Source organism: Microcaecilia unicolor, chromosome 8 (assembly GCF_901765095.1).
Source record: "Microcaecilia unicolor chromosome 8, aMicUni1.1, whole genome shotgun sequence".
Lineage (NCBI taxonomy): Eukaryota > Metazoa > Chordata > Amphibia > Gymnophiona > Siphonopidae > Microcaecilia > Microcaecilia unicolor.
Genome location: NC_044038.1, coordinates 124,884,756 through 124,904,359, shown reverse-complemented (window position 1 = coordinate 124,904,359; position 19,604 = coordinate 124,884,756). Strand labels below are relative to the sequence as shown.

The 19,604-nt window shown below is 44.0% G+C and overlaps 1 protein-coding gene across 1 annotated transcript in view; it reads right to left on the bottom strand.

Moving 5' to 3' along the window:
* The window catches only part of FGF18 (fibroblast growth factor 18), a 329,098-nt gene extending 311,032 nt beyond the window's left edge, over positions 1-18,066 (bottom strand). The window contains exons 1-2 of the mRNA XM_030212031.1: positions 17,912-18,066; positions 17,690-17,726 (exon numbers count right to left, since the gene is read on the bottom strand). Coding sequence (XP_030067891.1) covers positions 17,690-17,726; positions 17,912-17,943 — 69 coding nt within the window. The 5' untranslated portion in view covers positions 17,944-18,066. The remainder of the gene's footprint in view (positions 1-17,689; positions 17,727-17,911) is intronic.
* Between the last annotated feature and the right edge of the window lie 1,538 nt (positions 18,067-19,604).

The following is a 19,604-nucleotide window of genomic DNA, read 5'->3' as shown; positions in this document are numbered from 1 at the left end:
TTATTAATGAAGCAACTTACAACATTCAAGACAGTACAGATAATGCCAAGTTGACCTAAAATATTGGACATCCATATAATATAACAGAAAAGAACAAAACAACAACCCAGTCACCCTTATGGTGAAAACTGAACTATCAACTCCCAATCACTATAAACAAGGGTCTACACCCTCAGCTCTGTCCTACCCCCTTAAATTTGTTCAAGCATATAATTGCCTCACTTCCCCCTCTAGCCCTCCTCTTCCTTTCCTCCCTTCCCTACCGCCCCCTCCCTCCCTCCCTCCCTCCCTCCCTCCCTTCCCTCCTCCCCCCCCAACTATCACCCGTTCCTATCAAAGTTTGATTGTCCCCACCCATTCTTGCAGTTGAGACCATTCTCTCTTGCGCCGTAGCTCCCCATCTCTACAGTATGCCATTAAGCGTTCCATAGCTATGAGTTGTTCTAATTTTGCTTTCCAATCTTCCAAGGAAGGAGGGCCAGTAACTCGCCACTTCTGAGCTATCAGGCATTTTGCCGCCGCCAGACCCCAACGTAAAATTTTGCTCCGTTCTCATGAGTCACTGTCATTATACATCCCCAGCAAGCACACCTGTGGACTGCACACCATGGAATCTCCAAACATTCTTACCAATGCTTTCATCACCGCCTCCCAAAATGGTATCAACCGGGGGCAGGACCACCAAATGTGCAGAAATGAGCCCTTGTCTTTACCACATCTCCAGCACCGGTCAGAAGCATTAGGGTACATACCCCTAATTCTCTCAGGAGTGTAATACCACCTCGATAGCACCTTGTATGCATTCTCTTGCACTAGAGCGCACGTGGAGGCCTTTTGAACCTCCCCACATATCCTCTCCCATTCCTGATCATTGAAGCAGCAATTTAAGTCTGATTCCCATGCTCCCTTGAAGCGAAAGGGGGCAGGGTCACTGCCTCTCATAAATTTGTATAGCACCGAGATGGATCTAGGCACCCTCCGTAATATACCCCATAAATTCTCCAAGCTCTCCTTATCCTGAGGGCTGCCCCCCCTCCACCTCATCGCTCCCATAAAATACTTAATCTGTAAGTAAGAAAAACAATCTCCTTCAGGGAGTCCATATTGTAACCTCAGTTCCTCAAAGCTCTTAATCTGAGCCCCTTGGAGCACATCTCGAAAACTTGAAAGGCCCAAGTGATCCCATTGCACAAAAACCCGATTATCCTTCCCGGCCCCGAACTTCGGCTCCCATCTTATCCCCGCCCTAGTGGAGACCCCCTCTCCCTGTCCCCACTTCCTCCGAAATTCCTCCCATACAGTCAAAATGTGCCTAAGATATGGGTTATCCACGCCCGCCAACACCCCCCCAATCCCTCAGTGGTCCATAATAATGATTTTAAACCCCTATGTGGGAAGTACGATTGTTCCACTTGACCTGTTGGCTTAAGCCTGCCCCCTTCCCACTCCAGCACCATCTTGACCTGAGCAGCCTGATAATACCACTCAAGCCGAGGCATTGCTCTACCCCCTCTTTCAATCTCTCCCCATATCACCCTTCCCGCTAACCGGGGATGTTTGCCGTCCCATACAAATTGCAATATCTGGCGTTGTAATTGCTGCATCTCCCGCTTGGGGACCGCCACCGGCAAACACTGAAACAGAAACAACAGCCTAGGCAAGACATTCTTCCTTATTACCTCCATCCTCCCCCACCATGACAGCCACAACCCTTTCCACCGTGATAATTCAATTCTAATGCACTCCACTATTTTGCCATAATTAAGTCCATAGACTCAACTCAGATCTCTAGGAATACAAACCCCCAGATACCTAATATGACTTCCGGCCCACTTAAAAGCAAACCTCTGCTTCAAACAGTTTTCTTCTTCCTGGGAGATCGAAATGCCTAATATTTCACATTTCTCCATATTAATCCGCAACACTGCATACTGTTCAAATTCCCCCAGGACATCTACCACCACCTCCAACGTTTTCCCTGGATCTGTCACATAAAGCAACAGATCATCCGCATACAGTGCCATGCGATATTCCCTCTTCCCCACTGTGAAACCCCTAAACTCCGGATGGCTACGTAACCTCTCTGCCAAGGGCTCTATATATATAGCAAACAATAAGGGCGACAGGGGGCAGCCCTGCCTGGTCCCACGTTCAATAGCAAAAAAGGAGGTATACTGGCCGTTGATCTGTATACAGGCCTTCGGCGCCGCATACAAGGCTGCCATCCACCTGCAGAAATTATCCCCAAGACCCATACGCTGCATAACCTCTTTCAGAAACACCCAGTCAACCCTGTCAAATGCTTTTTCGGCGTCTAGTGTTAACAGTATTGCCCCTGAGAGTCTCTTCTGTGCTTCCCATTGCAAGTGGAGGGTACGGCGAATGTTGTCACCCACCTATCGACCCGGGATAAACCCCGACTGGTCATCCCCTATCAACTTTGGTAGGACCCGTCCCAACCTGTTGGCCCACACCTTGCCCAGTATCTTTACGTCAACATTTAAAAGTGAAATGGGTCTAAAGGAGCCACACACAGTGGGATCCTTTCCTGGCTTAAGCAACAAAGAGATCCCTGCTTCCATCAATGAATTCGAGATCCCCCTTCCCTCCAATACTCCATTCCCTGGCCTGATAGGCTGGGGCCCCAACTCCTCTGCATAACACTTAAAAAACCGAGCGGTGTAACCATCCAATCCTGGGGCCTTCCCATTCTGGAGGTTCTTAATTACCCCATATACTTCCCCCCATCTTATCGGTTCTCCCAATCGTACTCGCTCAGCTTCACTAAGACATGGGAGCTGTAGCTGATCTAAAAATTGCCCTATTTCCCCCCTATTCATATCCTCCCCCTTCTTATACAATTCTTCATAGTATGTCCCAAAGCTTCTAGATATATCCACATCTGCATAATGCCAACCCCCCTTACCATCTCTCAGCCTTTGAATAAGTGTCTTCACTCGCCTTGCCTGCAACCGATGTGCCAGAAAAGCGCTTGATTTATTAGCAAACTCAAAGGTCTGCTGTTTCAGCTTGGTTTGCATATATTCAATCTCTATCATTTGCAATTGTGCCAATGCTCCCCTTACTGCTGTAAGCTACTCCCCCAACTTTTTTGTGGATTGCCTCTTATGTTGTTTTTCCAGTTGCACTAGGTGAGCTCGTAACTCCAAGGATTTCTGAAAGAGGTCAGAAATCCTCTAACCACTGCTTTCATAGCATCCCATAAGGATCCATCATTAACCTCACCATTATCATTAAGTTGATAAAATTCCTGTATCGCCCTCCTGATGTCCTCCCTCACTATTTCATCTCCCAATAGAGTCTCGTTGAGCCTCCATAGGCCCCCCCCTCTGCCTACCCCCCAGCCCCTTAAACCTAATCCATATAGGAGTGTGATCAGAGACCTGACAAGTCTCTATTTCTGCTGCTTCTATCATATGCCAACTGTTGCGGTGTACCCACAAACTGTCTAACCTCACATAAGACTGTGCTGCATGTGAATAATGGGTGTAATTTCTCTGTGTTCCATGTAATAATCTCCAGCAATCCACTACCTCACATTCCTTCAAAAAGTTCAACAACGCCTTACGACCGATGCTTCCAACCCCCCTCCTTCCCATGGAATGATCCAAATCCGCGTCTGGGGCAATATTGAAATCCCCCCCTATGATCACTTGGCCTTTAATAAAACCTTGGATTTCCTCCTTCAGAGAATCAAAAAATTGCTTCTGACCTTCATTAGGTGCATAAATATTAATAAATGTGATCTCCTTACCTTGTAGAAGTCCCCTAATCCCCAAACATCGGCCACTCGAGTCCCAAAATTCTTCATGTATGCTTAGCCCACAGGTGTGCCGCACCATTATAGCTACTCCCCCAACCCTTCTGGCCTCCCATCCCTGATGTACCAGTACTTCTCTAAAGGGCCGGCGCCGCAATAAATGTGTGTCTCTCGGTCTCAGATGTGTCTCTTGCATCATTGTCACATCCCATTTTAACCTATTCAATTCCTTAAACACTCGGCCCCGCTTCCCCTGATGGTGAAGCCCATTCACGTTCCAAGACCCTACTGTTAGTGTTTCCCCAGATCCCTCCCGCCTCCCCCCGCCTTCCCTCATCTTCACCCCTCCCCTTTTCAGTACCCATGTTTTATCATTCCCACCTTAGTAATTCCCTTATCTCTTATTTGTCCTGTTTGTCTGTCCTAATTAGATTGTAAACTCTATCGAGCAGGGACTGTCTCTTTATGACCAGTGTACAGTGCTACGTACATCTAGTAGCACTATAGAAATGATAAGTAGTAGTAGTGCAAAATAACTGCTTGGGATATTTTTCCCGTGAACGAATTAGACAAAAGATGCTTTTTCCACTCTTTGTACCTGAATAGTAAATTCTTATACAAGTCAAGATTCAACTGTGAGTAATCCTTCCTTCGCTGCTGGCAGCGCTATAGAAATGCTAAGTAGTAGTAGTAGTATGTTCTGCTTGATGCACAGATTTTCTAAAGGAATGAAGTTCAGCAGAAAACCAGGAATTATTGATCAATGATCTGTTCTTTTTGAGAATTACAGGAGCAACAGAGTCCAAGCTGTCCCTAAGAGCTGCAACCCAAATCTCAACCCTGTCATTTAGTCTCTGTCCCTAAATGACAGGGTTGAGATTTGGGTTGCAGCTCTTAGGGACAGCTTGAACTCTGTTGCTCCTCTAACAGTATTAGGATAGCAACATCTTCCATATTACGAGTTGAAATATTTCACTCATACTGAAGGTGGGCCTCACCTCAGTACTGATCATCTTATGCGAGAAGTCCAAGCTGTAGGATGAAGTTGGAAAAGGTACATGCCTTATCAGCCACTAAATCCAGACAGTGGCCTCCAATATTGATTGCTTTAGAAAACAATAGTACAAAACCAAGATCATATAAAAGGAAAACAAAGCCAGTCTCTCAGGTGGTAGAAGGGTTTTCTAAATGAATATTAACAGTAGCAATAAAGACCCTGACAAAAGACTGAGTTCTGTTATTAGACATCTGAATTCTTCAAGTGATAGTATGGAAACAGGTAGACCCTGATAGAATAAAAATCAGTGAAGAGCAGTAATGCCATTGATATGGATGAATAAGGTATAATGTGATAATTCCAAGGAAGAAAAAACATTATGTACAAACTGACTAGAATACCACCTTCATGCTTAACAAGATGATTTCAAACATAAAATGAGATCTAGCTGGGTAAGTCTCCATCAGATAACAAGAAAACAGATCATAAATCATGGACGTTTTGTTCCTTAGGTTCCTAATATTTAAGAGACAATCTATGGACTATCCACTTCCACAAATTTTGTTTCAAAGCTTCCTGTGCAATTGAAAATGTGGATTTTAGGTGTGGTATTTGATTTTAGGTTTATTTATTTTATTTATTATGATAAATTTGATATACCACCTTAAACTAACAGGTAGAAATTGAGGCAGTGTACAATAAAAACACAATTAGGAAAAAATAGAAAAGAACTACAATAATTTGACAGGAAAGCATTCACATTCATTCTCAAGCTGCAAGATAGGAAGAGGAAAATAAAGGGGGAGGGATGGGAGGAAAGGTACAGGGGATATATTGCAGGAACAGTAAAGAAGAAGGATGAGAATAACTGATCCTATAGCAGCAAGACACCCTATGTAGTATCAAAGGCCTGGCGGAATAGCCAAGTCTTTATGGATAGTTTAAATTTCATAAATGAAATTTCGGCTATAATTTTGTGAGGGAGGGAATTCCAGTGAAATGGAGCAGCAACACAGAATGCACAATGTCTTGTGGTTTCGGGGATGGCCTGTTTAGGAAGGACTAATCGATAGTCATTCAGGGATCGAAGCAAACGCATAGGTGAGTAGGAGATAGTAAGATAGTAGAAATCAATAATGTAGTAAAATGTTGCATTGCACAATTAATAAGAATGCAAACATTAATAAAATACAAAAATGAATAAAAATGCAAATTGCTATCATATGGAAGGCCTGACCCCTACCATGAGACTACCGCTAGAGGTTGCAGCAGCCATTTTGCATTCAGAGCCAGCATTGGCAGGAGCAACAGGGGCTCACCTTTTCAATCGCGACAGAAAGGCAGGGGAGATCTGCTGAATCTGCCTGTCCCTTGTGAATGAACTCTCCACAGGGGAATCCAGTACATCTTACAGAAAATTTTGGATCTGACTCCTGCTCCTGAGCTGGCAGAAGCTGAGAACGTTGAGAGGCAGTCGGGTACTTAAAAGAAATTGAGAAATTAAGACCCTCGTATTCTCTGTTTGTTGATACCTTACCTCTTTCAAATAATCCATCTACACTTTGTTCTCAATAGACATAAGTCCTAGCATTTTGTAAACCTAGGCAATTTACATAGACATCATATGAACAATACTGGTGCCAGCAGGGTTCCCACGCCTGTTGGTCAACATTTTACAGGACCAGGACACTGTACCAGTGACTTCACAGTGAGAATCCTGAAAGGTAACTTTAAAACCATACAAGAACGTAAGACCTTTGAAGTCAGAATGATTGAATATTTTAACACCCAACAGAAAGGACTTAACAAGGATCTGGGGTTCCTAGCCCATTATAAACCATAAAGCTGTATGTCTCTGTTGATCACCCTCCCCTCACCTATCCACACCCATCCTGTTAGAATATCAATGATATGCTTTGATGTCCCCATGCATACTTCCTACCCACCCCCCTCCTCCCACCCTGTCAGACTGTCATAGTAATGCTTGAATGTTTTCACTTATATACATTGTCAGCTAGCACATTTGCTTATTTCCGATCTGAGGAAGAAGGGCAACCTTCGAAAGCTAATCAAGAAATGTATTAAGTTATGTCCAATAAAAAAGGTATCATCTTATTTTCTTTTCCATGTTTTATTTTGTTTGATTTCTATTGATAACCTTAAGAGTGGACTAACACGGCTACCACACTCCTCTACGTAAACCTAGGCAAAAATTATACTTTCAAATGCCTCCAATAAACCAAAAGATAAATAATATGAATAATCTTTTTCCTAAAGAATTTCTTATTCCAATGTATTACTATTAGGAATTAATTTCTGGAGATACGTTTATTTATATTTATTTAAGACTTAATGTACCGCATTTACTTCAATCAAGGCCAAAGCACACACCCTGGCAATTATTTGTTTTCATTTTATCATTAATTAGTCTAAATATTTTCATGGCCTAAATTTGGAGTCCCAATAAACCTCTTCACCCCTCTCTCATCAGACCCAGAGGCAGCAGTTACAGATCCTAGGAGAGGGAGACCCAGCTATCATTCAAGAGTGACACCTGCTGGTTGACACTTGTGCAAGGTCCACATTTCTCAGTCAGAGGGCAAATTATCACTACGCTGTCTGAGCCAAACAGAAGGTGGGAGAGGGACTAAAACCTAGGACAGTGTAAGGGGAGGATATACAGGTGTGAATGAAGGCTCAAGGCATTGTAGCCCCAGTTTGGGAAGGTTGTAAAGCCAAAGGAGCAGGTGGAAGTTCACAGCACAGAATCAGTGTGGTCCTAGAGAGGGGCAATCTGAAAGGTTTGGTTGGTGCATTCTCACTGGCAGGAAGTACACTCAAGGAACATCACAATGATAGGGAAAGAAAGTCAGTCAAGTGAGAAAGCCTCAGGGTGTGCAGTGCTGAAAAGGCCTTTCTGAATGAATCAGGTGAAAGAGAGTTTTTCTTGATCAGTGGGAAAGAAAGTGAACAATGGACAGGAAGAGAGGCTGCAGTGCTGAATGAAATATGATTCTGCAAACATCCTGAGCCCTGAGGAACACTTTGCTCTCTGACTCTGTTATCCTCCCCTGCTTCTGGACCAAAGCCTTTGCTTTCTTACCCTGTCTGTCCCCTCACTATACCCTTCAGCAAAAGTCAGACTTGTAGAAGACCTCAGTAAGTGACTTCTCTCCAAAAAGTCAAGTAACCCAGTCAGGCAAGCCAGAGGAAACACACTAACTACTGTCCGTCAGGAAAGGGCACGAGAGTCAATGAATGATAAGCTCATCCAGCTGCACCCCACAATATTTCAGTTTAAAACAGAGCCAAAATAATTAATTAACGCAACAGATTTGACTTACAAGAACATTCTTGAGGTAAGACAACAACATGTTCTTATATGTAGAATTCTGCAGGAATTCTTTCTGCAAAAAGGGAGATGTTGGGACAGTGAAAAGATGTCCATACATAAGAGACAGTGTTTTCTGTACAGGAGGAATTGCTATGATAAAAAACAGCATATTGAGTTTTAGCAACACAGTTTCACGGGCGCAGTACTTCTGTCCTAGGCCATGTAACCACCACATCTGCTGGAAATCATTTCATTGCTTGTCCTTAGCCCCTGATTGCCTTGGATTCTTCTTCACTTCATATGCTGTCATTGTGAACTGTAAGTGCAGCCCTGTTAAATGCAGTTTGATCCCTGTTTTCTTCGGAGACTTTCAGTTTGGTTTGAGCCCGATTTCTCTAAATTGTTCTGATGTGATTTCCAACCAGAATCCAATAATCCAGGTCTGACAGGAGATGCCTGAATTATATGGAAAGCTTCAAATTTCCATTGGGAATCTCAATATTTTGGCCCCCACTTGAAAACATCCAAGAAACAAGCAGAGTTTGCAGCTACACTACAGAGGCTTTCTGAGGACAGGGCTTGGATACACCTGACTGCAGTCCGAATTTCAGTAGCAAAGATTTTTTTTTTTACAAAAGTCAGACTTTTCACAACCTTCCAAGGGGTCAGAAGCTGTAGTTCTTTGTTGATCTGCTAACTCTGATCCAATGCTTACAGCTAAACCAGCCCACTGAGGCTGAATTAAAATTCCCCTTATAACCAGACCTGTTAAATCAAAATAAAACATTAACAAAAGCATCTTAAGCAGATATGCATGGCAGTACCTTATGCCCTGAGCAGGTTAAACTATATACAGAACCCAATGATGGTTCAAGGACCCTTACCAAGAGATAGAAGGTTGCTTTGCAGATGATTAAGAAAAAACTATCTCATATTATAATATGTATCATGATGGATAAACCATTGAATCTTTGAGCCCAGCATCTTGTTCCAACAGTGGCTAATTTAGCTTGTCTAGAAGAATAGCCTAGTAGTAAAAACAGGAAGGCAGGGTTCAAATTGCACTAACATTCCTTGTGACCTTGGGCAAATCAACTAGGGCTAGATTCAGTAAATGGCACTCAAAACTTGGTGCAAATCAGAACTGAATGGTATTCTGTAACAGGCATTCTGGAATTGGCACCCTTTATGGAATAGCAAGTCACACCAGGATTTTTGCCCAACTTTGAGCACGAGGATTTACACCAGCTGAAAAGTGGTGTAAATCTTGGTGAGTAAGTTAGACGCAGATCCCCGGAATTCAGTAATACTGCGTACATCTTTAGTGAAAGCCCCTGATTTGCCCATGCCCCTCCCATGGCCACACCCTCTTTTGAGTTGCACACTATAAGATTTGTACTTGCATCTTCACACAAGAGTTTAGCAAGATGTGTGTACAAATTCAAATTGTTGCCAATTAAAGCCAACAATCGTTAACACCCAATTATTGGTGCTGATTGGCTCACTAGCCAATTTAATTGTGCGCGCATGCTAGATGCACACATAAAGCTGGGTGCAGAAATGTGGGTATCATATATAGAACCTATGGATTAACCTTTCATTTTCCAGGTACAAAATCAAATTGTAAGCTCTCTAGGGGCAGGAAAATGCCTAGTGTACCTGACTGTAACTCACCCTGAACTACTGCTGAAAAGCTGAGAGCTAAATTCAAAGAAATAAATAATAAAACTGGAATTATTTGGAATATTACTTCTGAAAATTGCTTAAGGGACAAACACGAGATTCAAACCTGTTTTTGCTGTCAGTAAATGCTACCCAAGTGTATGAGACACTTTACAGTCATACATAAGAGAGGGTCCCTGCTTTTGGGGGGTTACCATCTAATAGGAGGAGGGTGTTCTGAATTAGAAATTTTTGTTTGCTTGTTTTTTTAATTCTTGTTATGTAATGTTTGCATGGTTTTAAAATTTAATTGTAAACTGCTTTAATACTGTTGTGGTAAGTGATAAATCAAATCAAAATCAAGTGGGGCTATCAGAATTTAAGGAGAATTGTGGTTAAGAGCTGTGATAGTGGTTGGAAATTAAAGACAGGGTCTAATGAGGTGATAAGAAAAAAACTTACTTTAGAAGCTGGAGGTGGGAGAGGGAGTAAAAGCCAGGACAATGGAGTGGGAGGAGGGAACTGCTTGCAGCTCCAATGAAGGCTCAAGGTATGTTAGCCACAGTCTGAGAAGGTTCTAAAGCCCAAAGGAGCAGGTGGAAGTTTCCAGGTACAGAATCAGAGAGGTCCAAGAGAGAAGGGCATTTGGAAAGAAATGCAGAGTAAGGAGAGGGCGGGAAGGGAAGAGAGTACATCACATTAGGATATCAAAAGACCATGAACACCCCTACAATAGCACAAGCACATACTGTAGCAAAAAAAAAAATTCCCAGAAGCTGCAGATTCAAGATTAACATAATTCAGTCTTTTTCATTTTGTTGTACAGACGTTTGCTCTCAGGCTGAGTCTCCACTGTCCAGAAAGTTCTGCAAAGATCCCAGACCCCACAAATCCTTAAAAAACTGAAATGGCAGGGCCCCAACCACCATGAGTACTTTACTCATAAAGTGGTACACAGTAGGTTATCAAAACTCATATATATATTTTTCATGCATTTAAATGTCTGTGTGTTGGTGAAAAAGTTGGACAGGTGGAAGCAGAAGAGGTGTGGATCCAAGGAAACTGATCCTATGAGTAAGATAAGAGGGGAACTAGCAGGCTGAGAACAGGGAACCAAGGGTTCATAATTCTACTGATGCTCCTTGTGATCACTGCTCTGCAGAAAACAATTTCACATTAGATCTAGTTTTATATTATGGCGTGTTTGTGTCTTGTATGAGTTTTAATGCCTTTCCTATCTGAATTAATGGAGTTCTCTTTAATGATTCGCTATTTTTATTGTAAACCACTGTGTGCTGTATAAGTTTAGTGATGTTATTCTTGACAACAGTCTCTCTTTTGAACCTCAGGTAAATCATATTACAAAAGATGTAATCTTTAAACTTTGACAATTACGTAGAATTTGTTATTTTTTTCATGTTCAGCATTTTATTATTCTGGTGCAGGCTATCAATTTAACTCATTTTGATTACTGTAACATTTAAATTTATCTCTTACTACTAAACTTCATTCAGTTACAAATTTTGCAAAATATAGGAGCCAAATTTATATTGAGACTTAAAAAATCAGATAGTGCTTCTGCTGCTCTGATCTCTCTTCATTGGCTGCCATTTCACGTCCGTGTATAATATTCAAAATATTTGATGGCTTTGTTCCGGCTTATATTATTTTTTTTTTTCATTTCCCACAGCTAACAATATTAACAGAACTAGAGATCCATTTTGCTTGTTTTTGCCTTCTTTTTCAGGAGTGAGGATTCTTCCATTTATCAAGCTCCTCATTTCTGGTTATCCCTTACATCTGTTCTGCATTCTATGGGTTCTTATTTCTTTTCGTAAAAATTTGAAAAGTTATCTGTTCAAGAAATTCTTAGGCTAATTTTGTTATTTCATTTCTCTTAGTTGTTACCCACTTTGAACCATTTTGAGGGCGTTAGCGGGATATAAAAGCTATATTACATTACATTAATAAAACAGAACCATAAACAGCAGTTCTGTAAACCAGACGCTCATATTTACACGTGTGTTGATAGAAGAATGACATACGTATACACAAACGCATGTAAATGGCAATATTTTGCCTAAGCGCTATTCTGTAAATACCTGCTTAACTTACACAGGGGCCCTTTTACAAAGGCACAGCATGCAGTGCACACCAAAATGAGATTATCGCCAGGCTAGCATGTCCCCTGGCAGTAATTTCAGATTTGGCGCATGCCCATACCACTGGGACAAATTATTTTTTTATTTACTATCACACGTGGCTTTTCCGGCGTTAATTGACAATTGACATGCACTGACCAGTCACCGTGCATGTAGTATGTGAGCCCTTACTGCTAGATCAATGGGTGGCATTAAGGGCTCAGACTGTAAATAGGCACACGCTGGTTTCAATTTTACCGTAGGCCTTTTTCCTGACCCATTGAAAAAAAGCCCTTTTTTCCAGATGCGGTTAAAAACTGGCCCGCCATACACCAAAAATGCGTGCCAACACTACCACAGACCACTTTTTATCGCAGCTTGGTAAAAGGACCCCATGGTGCATATTTACAATGGGGTCGCACTCGGGGACAGAGTATGGGCAGGATATAGGTGGAGATCTCACCTAAGCAGGTAACTTACACAATACTGCAAGTTATGCACATCTCTGCCATACCAGTAGCAGGTTACACTAATGTTCTGTAACAGACTCTAGATGCCTATAATAGGCTGATAACACGTGGTCTAGGGGTAGCTAAATGGAGAATTATTACCTCTTTAGAAGCTGCTGCAGAAACCGTGTGCTGCTGTCTTTTCTGCCGTCAAACATATAAATGGCAAGAGGCGTACTCACTCGCAAATGCGCAGTAGAGACCCTTTCTGTCCCGCCCCCGCATCAATATGTGATGACGGGGGCGTGACAGAGAGGAAACCTGCGCACCTGCGAGTGAGGGAACCGCCGTCGCCACTGCTCCCCCCCCCAGGGTTGCCGCTACCGCTCCCCCCACCCACCCGGAGTCGCCGCCGCCACCCACCCTCCACCCGGCCTGGGTACCTGGCTTCACTATTCAAACCACCGGAATGCAGCACACAGCTCATCTGAGCTGCCGTTGGCCTTCCTTACCTGCCTGTGTCCCGCCCTCACCGACGTTACGTCACACGAGGGCGGAACACACGCAGAGAAGAAGGAAGGCCAACGGCAGCTCAGATGAGCTGTGTGCTGCGTTCCGCCGGTTTGAATAGTGAAGCCAGGTACCTGGCCCAGGTGGAGGGGTGGCGGAGGGGACTCCGGGAGGGCAGAGGGGGGCGCGGTGGCGGCGATGACCTAGCTGGGGGGGGGGCCTTTCAACCCCCCCCCTTCCTTTATTAGCCCATTTTTACGGGCTCAACGGCTAGTAAGCATAATATTGCACCATGCAGAAAGCTAAGTATATGCAAATCTCATTGTAATTTGGGCGCAAAGGTTTTATGGTAAGCGCAACTTCTTCTGCGCACGTCTGAACAAAAACAAAGTGTCAGCATACATAGAATTTTTGCGAGGCTGATATTTATGCACAAAACAGGCAAGGATGTGTACTGATTCTTTCATTTTTGTTCTGACATGCACACAAGCTCTGTTACCTCCGGTCAGTCTTTTAAATATGTAAGTAATTCTTTCTGGTTGCAGAAAATGACAAAACTGGCAGCTAAATCTTAAAAACCGGCATTAAATCCTCTCTGCTAAACCTGCTACCCTGTCCTGAACCTGGAGAAAAATGTTTTGTGTGTGTGAGTGGAACACTTAATGGTCTTCATTACCATACATTTAATAAAGGATACTGCCACATCTTCCATGCTCAATCCCTCTCTGCTTTGCTCAGCCAGTAACAGGCATATAAAACCTGTGTAACTTACATAGTTAGGCTTTCTACATTGGCCTCTTGGACTATAAACCCTCTGGGAACAGGAAAATACATACTGGGCCTGATATTGAGACCAAGGGAGGGAGCACAGCTAACTGTCAGGCTTTTTTCGGTGACCAGCATTGAATATCCAAGTGCTTTTTGGCCAGTTTAAATTAAAGCAGCCAAGCCGATATTCAGCACTGGCTGCTTAAGTTTAAACTGGCCAAAGATCTTCCAGCTATTTCGACAGCCTAAGTTGTCTGCCAAACTTAGCTGGTAATGCACTGAATAGCGGCAGACAGACAGTTATATCGTGTGATATATAACTGGTTATCTGCTAAGCGCTAACTGGCAATATTTAGCAGGAGATAACCGGCCATCACCCACTGAATATTGCTGGTTAAGTGCCATTTAACCAGCCAGGAGGCATTCCTGGCTAGATAAACGGTTTTATATATCTGACTGCCCAAATGTAACTTCCCTCAAACTACTAAAAAAGGTGTGAGGTAAATCCAAATCCCTTCTGTCTCTTGGATCAGAACTTAATAAGGTACAGAACCATCGCAGGCAAAGGGGTGCCCAACTCCAGTACCATCACCCCAGAGAAGCAGCCACCCTAGAGGTTACTTTTTATTTCTGCCACTGGTAGCATGGCACCCCCAGCCTGTCACCTATATTGCCTGACCCTTCCAACAACCCTAATAAGTTTTAGAGTTAATTGTTCTGTGCCACCAGCACAGGACATAGAGCTGAGACTTTCATTACCTGAGAAAAAGTAATGACACATTCTCAGGATTACCCCACTGTGTCACCTTACCAACTCAGGAACGACCACATGAGTTACTGCACCATAACACTGAAAAAAAGCACACACCACATGCTGCTGTAAAGCCACAGGATTCAATAAATGGCGCTTAAAATTAGATGCTGGGAGAAATCCACACCAAGCACTTTTCTATAAAAACGCTCTGGGCCGAGTGTCTTTTCTAGAATAGTGCTTGGTGCGATGACTTAACACCTACTGTAATCTAGAACACTGCATCTAAATTTTGGGAATGCTCCTGACTCGCCCATGTCCCTCCCTTTATAGATTAGTGTGTAAGTAGATGCATGCATAATTCCAAATTGGTGCTAATTAACATCAATAAAACTGATTATCTGCTCATTAACTAATTAATGTGCATCCACATCTGCCCTGCATGCCCAAATTTGGGTGACAAATATAGAATTCGGGGGACAATGTACAGGTGATACTGTAAAAAAAAACCTGAAAGCCCAGAATTCACCCACTTTCATGGTGGGTTGTTTTTGTTGCTGCACTGACAACATGCATAGGACTAGCTGTATGCCCAAGTCCACATGGACAACAGAAATCAGGGATCATTTTCACCCCCCAAGTTTAAGGTGTGAGGAGATGGGAAAGCTGGCTGTGGAAGGCAAGAAAAGTACCATCTAAACTTTGGCTGCTTCCCATTCAGACCCTACTCTTCAACCAATAAAAGAAGCAGTTTGCCCTCTCTTTCCCCCCCTTCCCTCACTGTTATCTCTGCCACCTTCTCCTCCTTCTTAATCCCTCTCCCGGAGTCCCCAAATGTACTTGAACATCTAGTGTCTAAGAAAACACAATAAATATAACTCAATCAGAGGAGACTGCTCAAAACTCTGGCACTTTTCTGAACAGCACCATAAAAATAGCACCGGAACAGTGCAGAAAAACAACTCCCTAATGTTCAATGCTAATGAGATGTATATATAGGTGCGCTGATAGCATAGAGCATTAGGGAATTTGGCAGGAGGATTGTGCTTGGTGCATGCGCAGAAGAGTTCCAAGGTAAGCTCGGCTCCTGTGGGCATGCACCTGGCAAAAACCCGAATGTGAAGCACACATTGGCGTCTGTTTTCTGGGGCCTAAATATGGGTTTTAATTTTTTAGTTATTTATTTTAGCGTGGATGCTTATATTTAAATGAAGGAAACAGCTGCCAATGTGTGCTTTCACTTTTGGGTCTGTTGTGGCTTGTGCATATTTGTTTCGCACACCCAGAGCTTAAGGACTTGCACTGGTTTCCTTTTGCTTTCAAAAGCAATCAAAACCGGAAGATTTTGAAGAAAGAAAGTCTCTCTTCCAACATCCTAAAGCCTGCTGCAACCTGGCGTTATTCAGTTTTGTTTTGGACGCTTTTTTTCTGAGCATTGCGGAGGAATACAAAATGACCTCATTGTCATGAGCTTTTACTACATTAGCATGCTACTTGTTTGTTCTCGTGCTCTGGGCCTCTGGACATTCTGCACAGGTAAATACCGGCGTTAGTATGGCGCGAATGCCTCTAGGGGCCACGGTTACTTCTGAGCATCAGAGCCTCAAATCACTAACATGCCCTTACACTTACAGTTTCCTATCAGACTGCAGGGCCTAAAACTCCTCTTTTAAATTGTATTTTCATAAACTTCCTCCAAAATCCCTTGCATACAACTTCCAGAGGGGTAGAAAAACTGTCACAGATTCTGATGGCGCTATACAGACCATCAGATCAAAAGAAGTCCCTTATCCTATATAGCGCAGTCAGAGTCTGTCATTTCCCGGATATTGAACACACCTGAATCATCAGGGAGGAATGATGCTACAAGCTTCAACTTTGTGCTAATTCAAAGATTATCCAGGAAGCGATAGTAAACCTGAAGGCAGCGCTACAAATGCTACAACGTGTGCCCCACCCTGGGAAAGTGCAAACCCAACACTAACTCTGGCTGTAAGTATCGTTCCACTGTTCCAGTAGTATCACAGCACTGCCCAGTTTTTTTTTTTTTTGCCTTAGTTTATTGCTTTGGAAGGCTGCGAGTTCCAACTGTATATCGATGCCAATAACTTGCAAAGTTCTGAAGCGGCTGAAGATCAGATTTGAGCAAGTGCTTTCCAGGCAGCCTGCCAGCTCCGCGCCGATGCACCGAGAGCGAAACGAAGCTTTGATTAACTGCAGTTACCACAACCCAGATCTGTGTCCTTACTGTAGAGAGCCGTCCCCGGGAGACATTTCTCATTCCAGCCCCTTACTAGCATTTGCTGAAAAATACAAAGCCAGGCCAGGCCAGGCCAGTGATTTACAGCTGTGCGTTCTTTTTGATTAAGACGCGCTGTTTTTTTTAGTTCGTCAGTGGGTTTTGTTTGTGTTTGCAATGCATCTGCAACCAGTATATCCGTCTCGGTGTCGTGGCTCCTCATCAGCTCCTCCTAAGGCTTTATTTCCCAGCAGCAGCCAGGAAGGAGCTGCACTGACAGGTGCATCCCCGATCCTGGCCCTAAGGGATTCATTCGGGCAGCGTTTGCTGTTCACAATCCCAGGGGCAGAGGAAAGCATCTCCATCAGTGCAGCCTATCTGGCAAGGAGGCTGTCATGTGTATCTGTATAATATGTGTGTACTCATATGCTGCACTTACCTTAGGGGGGTTCACATTAAATGGAAACAAACACATTCTTCTGAGATCAGCAGTCACTCACTCACCTTGCATTCAAAGGACTCAATTTCCACTTAGACATTTAAACCATCCATGCATACTAGCCTAAAGTGAAAGAAAACCAGCACGTCCACCCAGACGCATGTATAAAGGAGGAGCAGGAAACAGTCTTCTTTCTCTACCTAACCCCCCCCCCCTTGTTTTAAGTTACTTCCTCAGTAAGTAAACAGAGCTTTGATTTCAACGCGGGGACATCAATCACCATTCCAAATCAGTAGTAGTTTAACACTCTGTCTGCCTCTGATGCGAGAGATTGCCAAAGATACCATTTCAAATCCCCACCAAAAATAACATCTCCCGAAGACAAATACATTGCACAGCAAAACTTGCCCTTCAGCCTGAACTCAGCAGAGGTGCGCAACTCTGCCTACGGCTTCAACAGATACTTTTTGAAACTTTCCATCCGGATCATTCATTGTTTTTCTTTCTCTCTCTCCAGTGTCTACTTAAGAGATGCATGTCTCGCATTTAGGAAAGCAAATCCCTTTCTATCCGCGTACTACAAAACAAAGAGAGAAAAGGACAAAATGCCACACATACCTGTAGCTGACAGCACATCAGCAGGAAATGTAAACATCTGGAGGGGGAAAAAGCAACAGAACAAATGATGTGGTGAGAGGCAGGTTTCAAGGAGAGAAAAATACACACACACACACGCATCTTGCAGTTTTCCTTTAAAACATTAGCACTTAATTAAACCGATTGGGACAGAGAAAAACTGCTAAAAGACTAGTTTAAAAATAATGTCATATTGATCCTTACATGCAAGTGCAGGCTGAGATGACAGAATACATAGCCGAGGAAGGTGAGTGGTTTCTAGCACATCAAGTTATTTAGTCAGTCCTAGACTACTCCCAGAACGTGATTGATCCAGGAGGAAAAGGCAAATTATCCTTTAGGTTTCCAGCGGTCGCGCTTGGCACTTATGCCCCGGGCTGCTGGGCTGCGATCTTGGGTCTGTCTCCAAGTGCCTCCGTCAGGCATTAGCCCTCCCCGGCCCCCGCCCGTGCAGGGGAAGGTGCTGCTCTCAGATCCGAGCAGATGGCAATTCGTAGATTAGCGGCAGCAATCGAAAATCCGGAACCGAAAAGGGGGGTGGGGGCAGCACTCCAGGCCCCGGTGGCTGCTCTTTGCTCCCTGTGCCGTACTCAGGTGATAGCTGTCGCTTGCTGCCAGCTGGCTCTGGTCCCGGTCCGTTAGTCGTAGGTATTGTCCTCCCTTTGGATATCGGCGGTTATTCTGGTAGGAACATGACAGGATGTAGCTCCTGGATCGACGCGGCTCTTCGCACCCGTGCGAGTCAGTTACTAAGAGGGAGGGGAACTGGCTGCAGACAGGCGATGGTGGCTGGGAGCTCTCTCAGCCCTGATCTCTTCCAGGTGCTGCTCCTCCTCGCCCTGCCTGCATCCTCCTCTCATCAGCATCACCAGCTACCCAAGAAGCACAACAGCAGCAGAGACCCCCGCCCCGATCTCTCGCTACCTCTGTGACCCCCGCCCCGATCCGTCTCAACTGCCCCCCTTCCCTCCCTGATGTGGCATTACGTCTGAGTCCTGCCCCCAATCTCACCCCCCCCCCCCCAAACCTCTAGCTGATCTACGCTCTGGCTTTCGGGCTCCCTTTGGCCCTCATTGCTCTTATGTGACCCCGAACTCTTTCTTGTTATACCTTCTTACACCCCCGATTTCACTGTCCAGCCCCAGGACAAGCCGAGCTCTATAATCCCCACCCCAGCTCGCTGTTCCTTTGATCTCCTCCTCTTTCTGCACCTGAGACCCCCGTTTCTGCCTCCCTTCTCCTTTTAGTGCTCAAACCTGAAGGAGATAAATGGTGACAGTACTACACCACTGAAGAAGAACAGGAAAACCATTTAAAATTTGAAGGGAAGAATAAATAAGTCCAGTTATTAGATATCCAGTGATAAAACGCCTCAAATAAACGAGAGAAAGCTGTTGGCAGAGGGACTAATAAAATGCAGTGGATGGATGGTGGGGGCTGGAGTTTATTAAAAATGAATGTTCTCAATTTTGGACTGTGAAAAAAACAGAAAATGAGAGACGGGGGAAAGTGTGTTGTGCTACACAGCACAGGAAGAACTGCAGCAGAAAATTTCTCTTGAGTCTGATGAAGGCGGGTCGTCATTCCTGATCCAGACCAGTGAAATAAAAACAAAAGTTCAAATTTCTAGCATAAGCCATGAATCATCCTTACAGAAAAAAAAAATCAGGGCTTATGTGAGGGGAGAGGGGGCTCTGATGGCAAGTCAAAAGAAAAAGCTCCTAGAACATACAACAAAGAAACCAAACTGCCCTCTCTCTGTGTCTATCCGTGGGAGAAGGGGAGTCCCTACCTCCGATAGCAGGTGATAAAGTCCCGGATCTAGTGGATCCAGCTGAGCTCAAGGCCTGGGCCAGAGTCACTCGCCTTAGGGTGGCAGTGCTAACCCTTCTCCTTG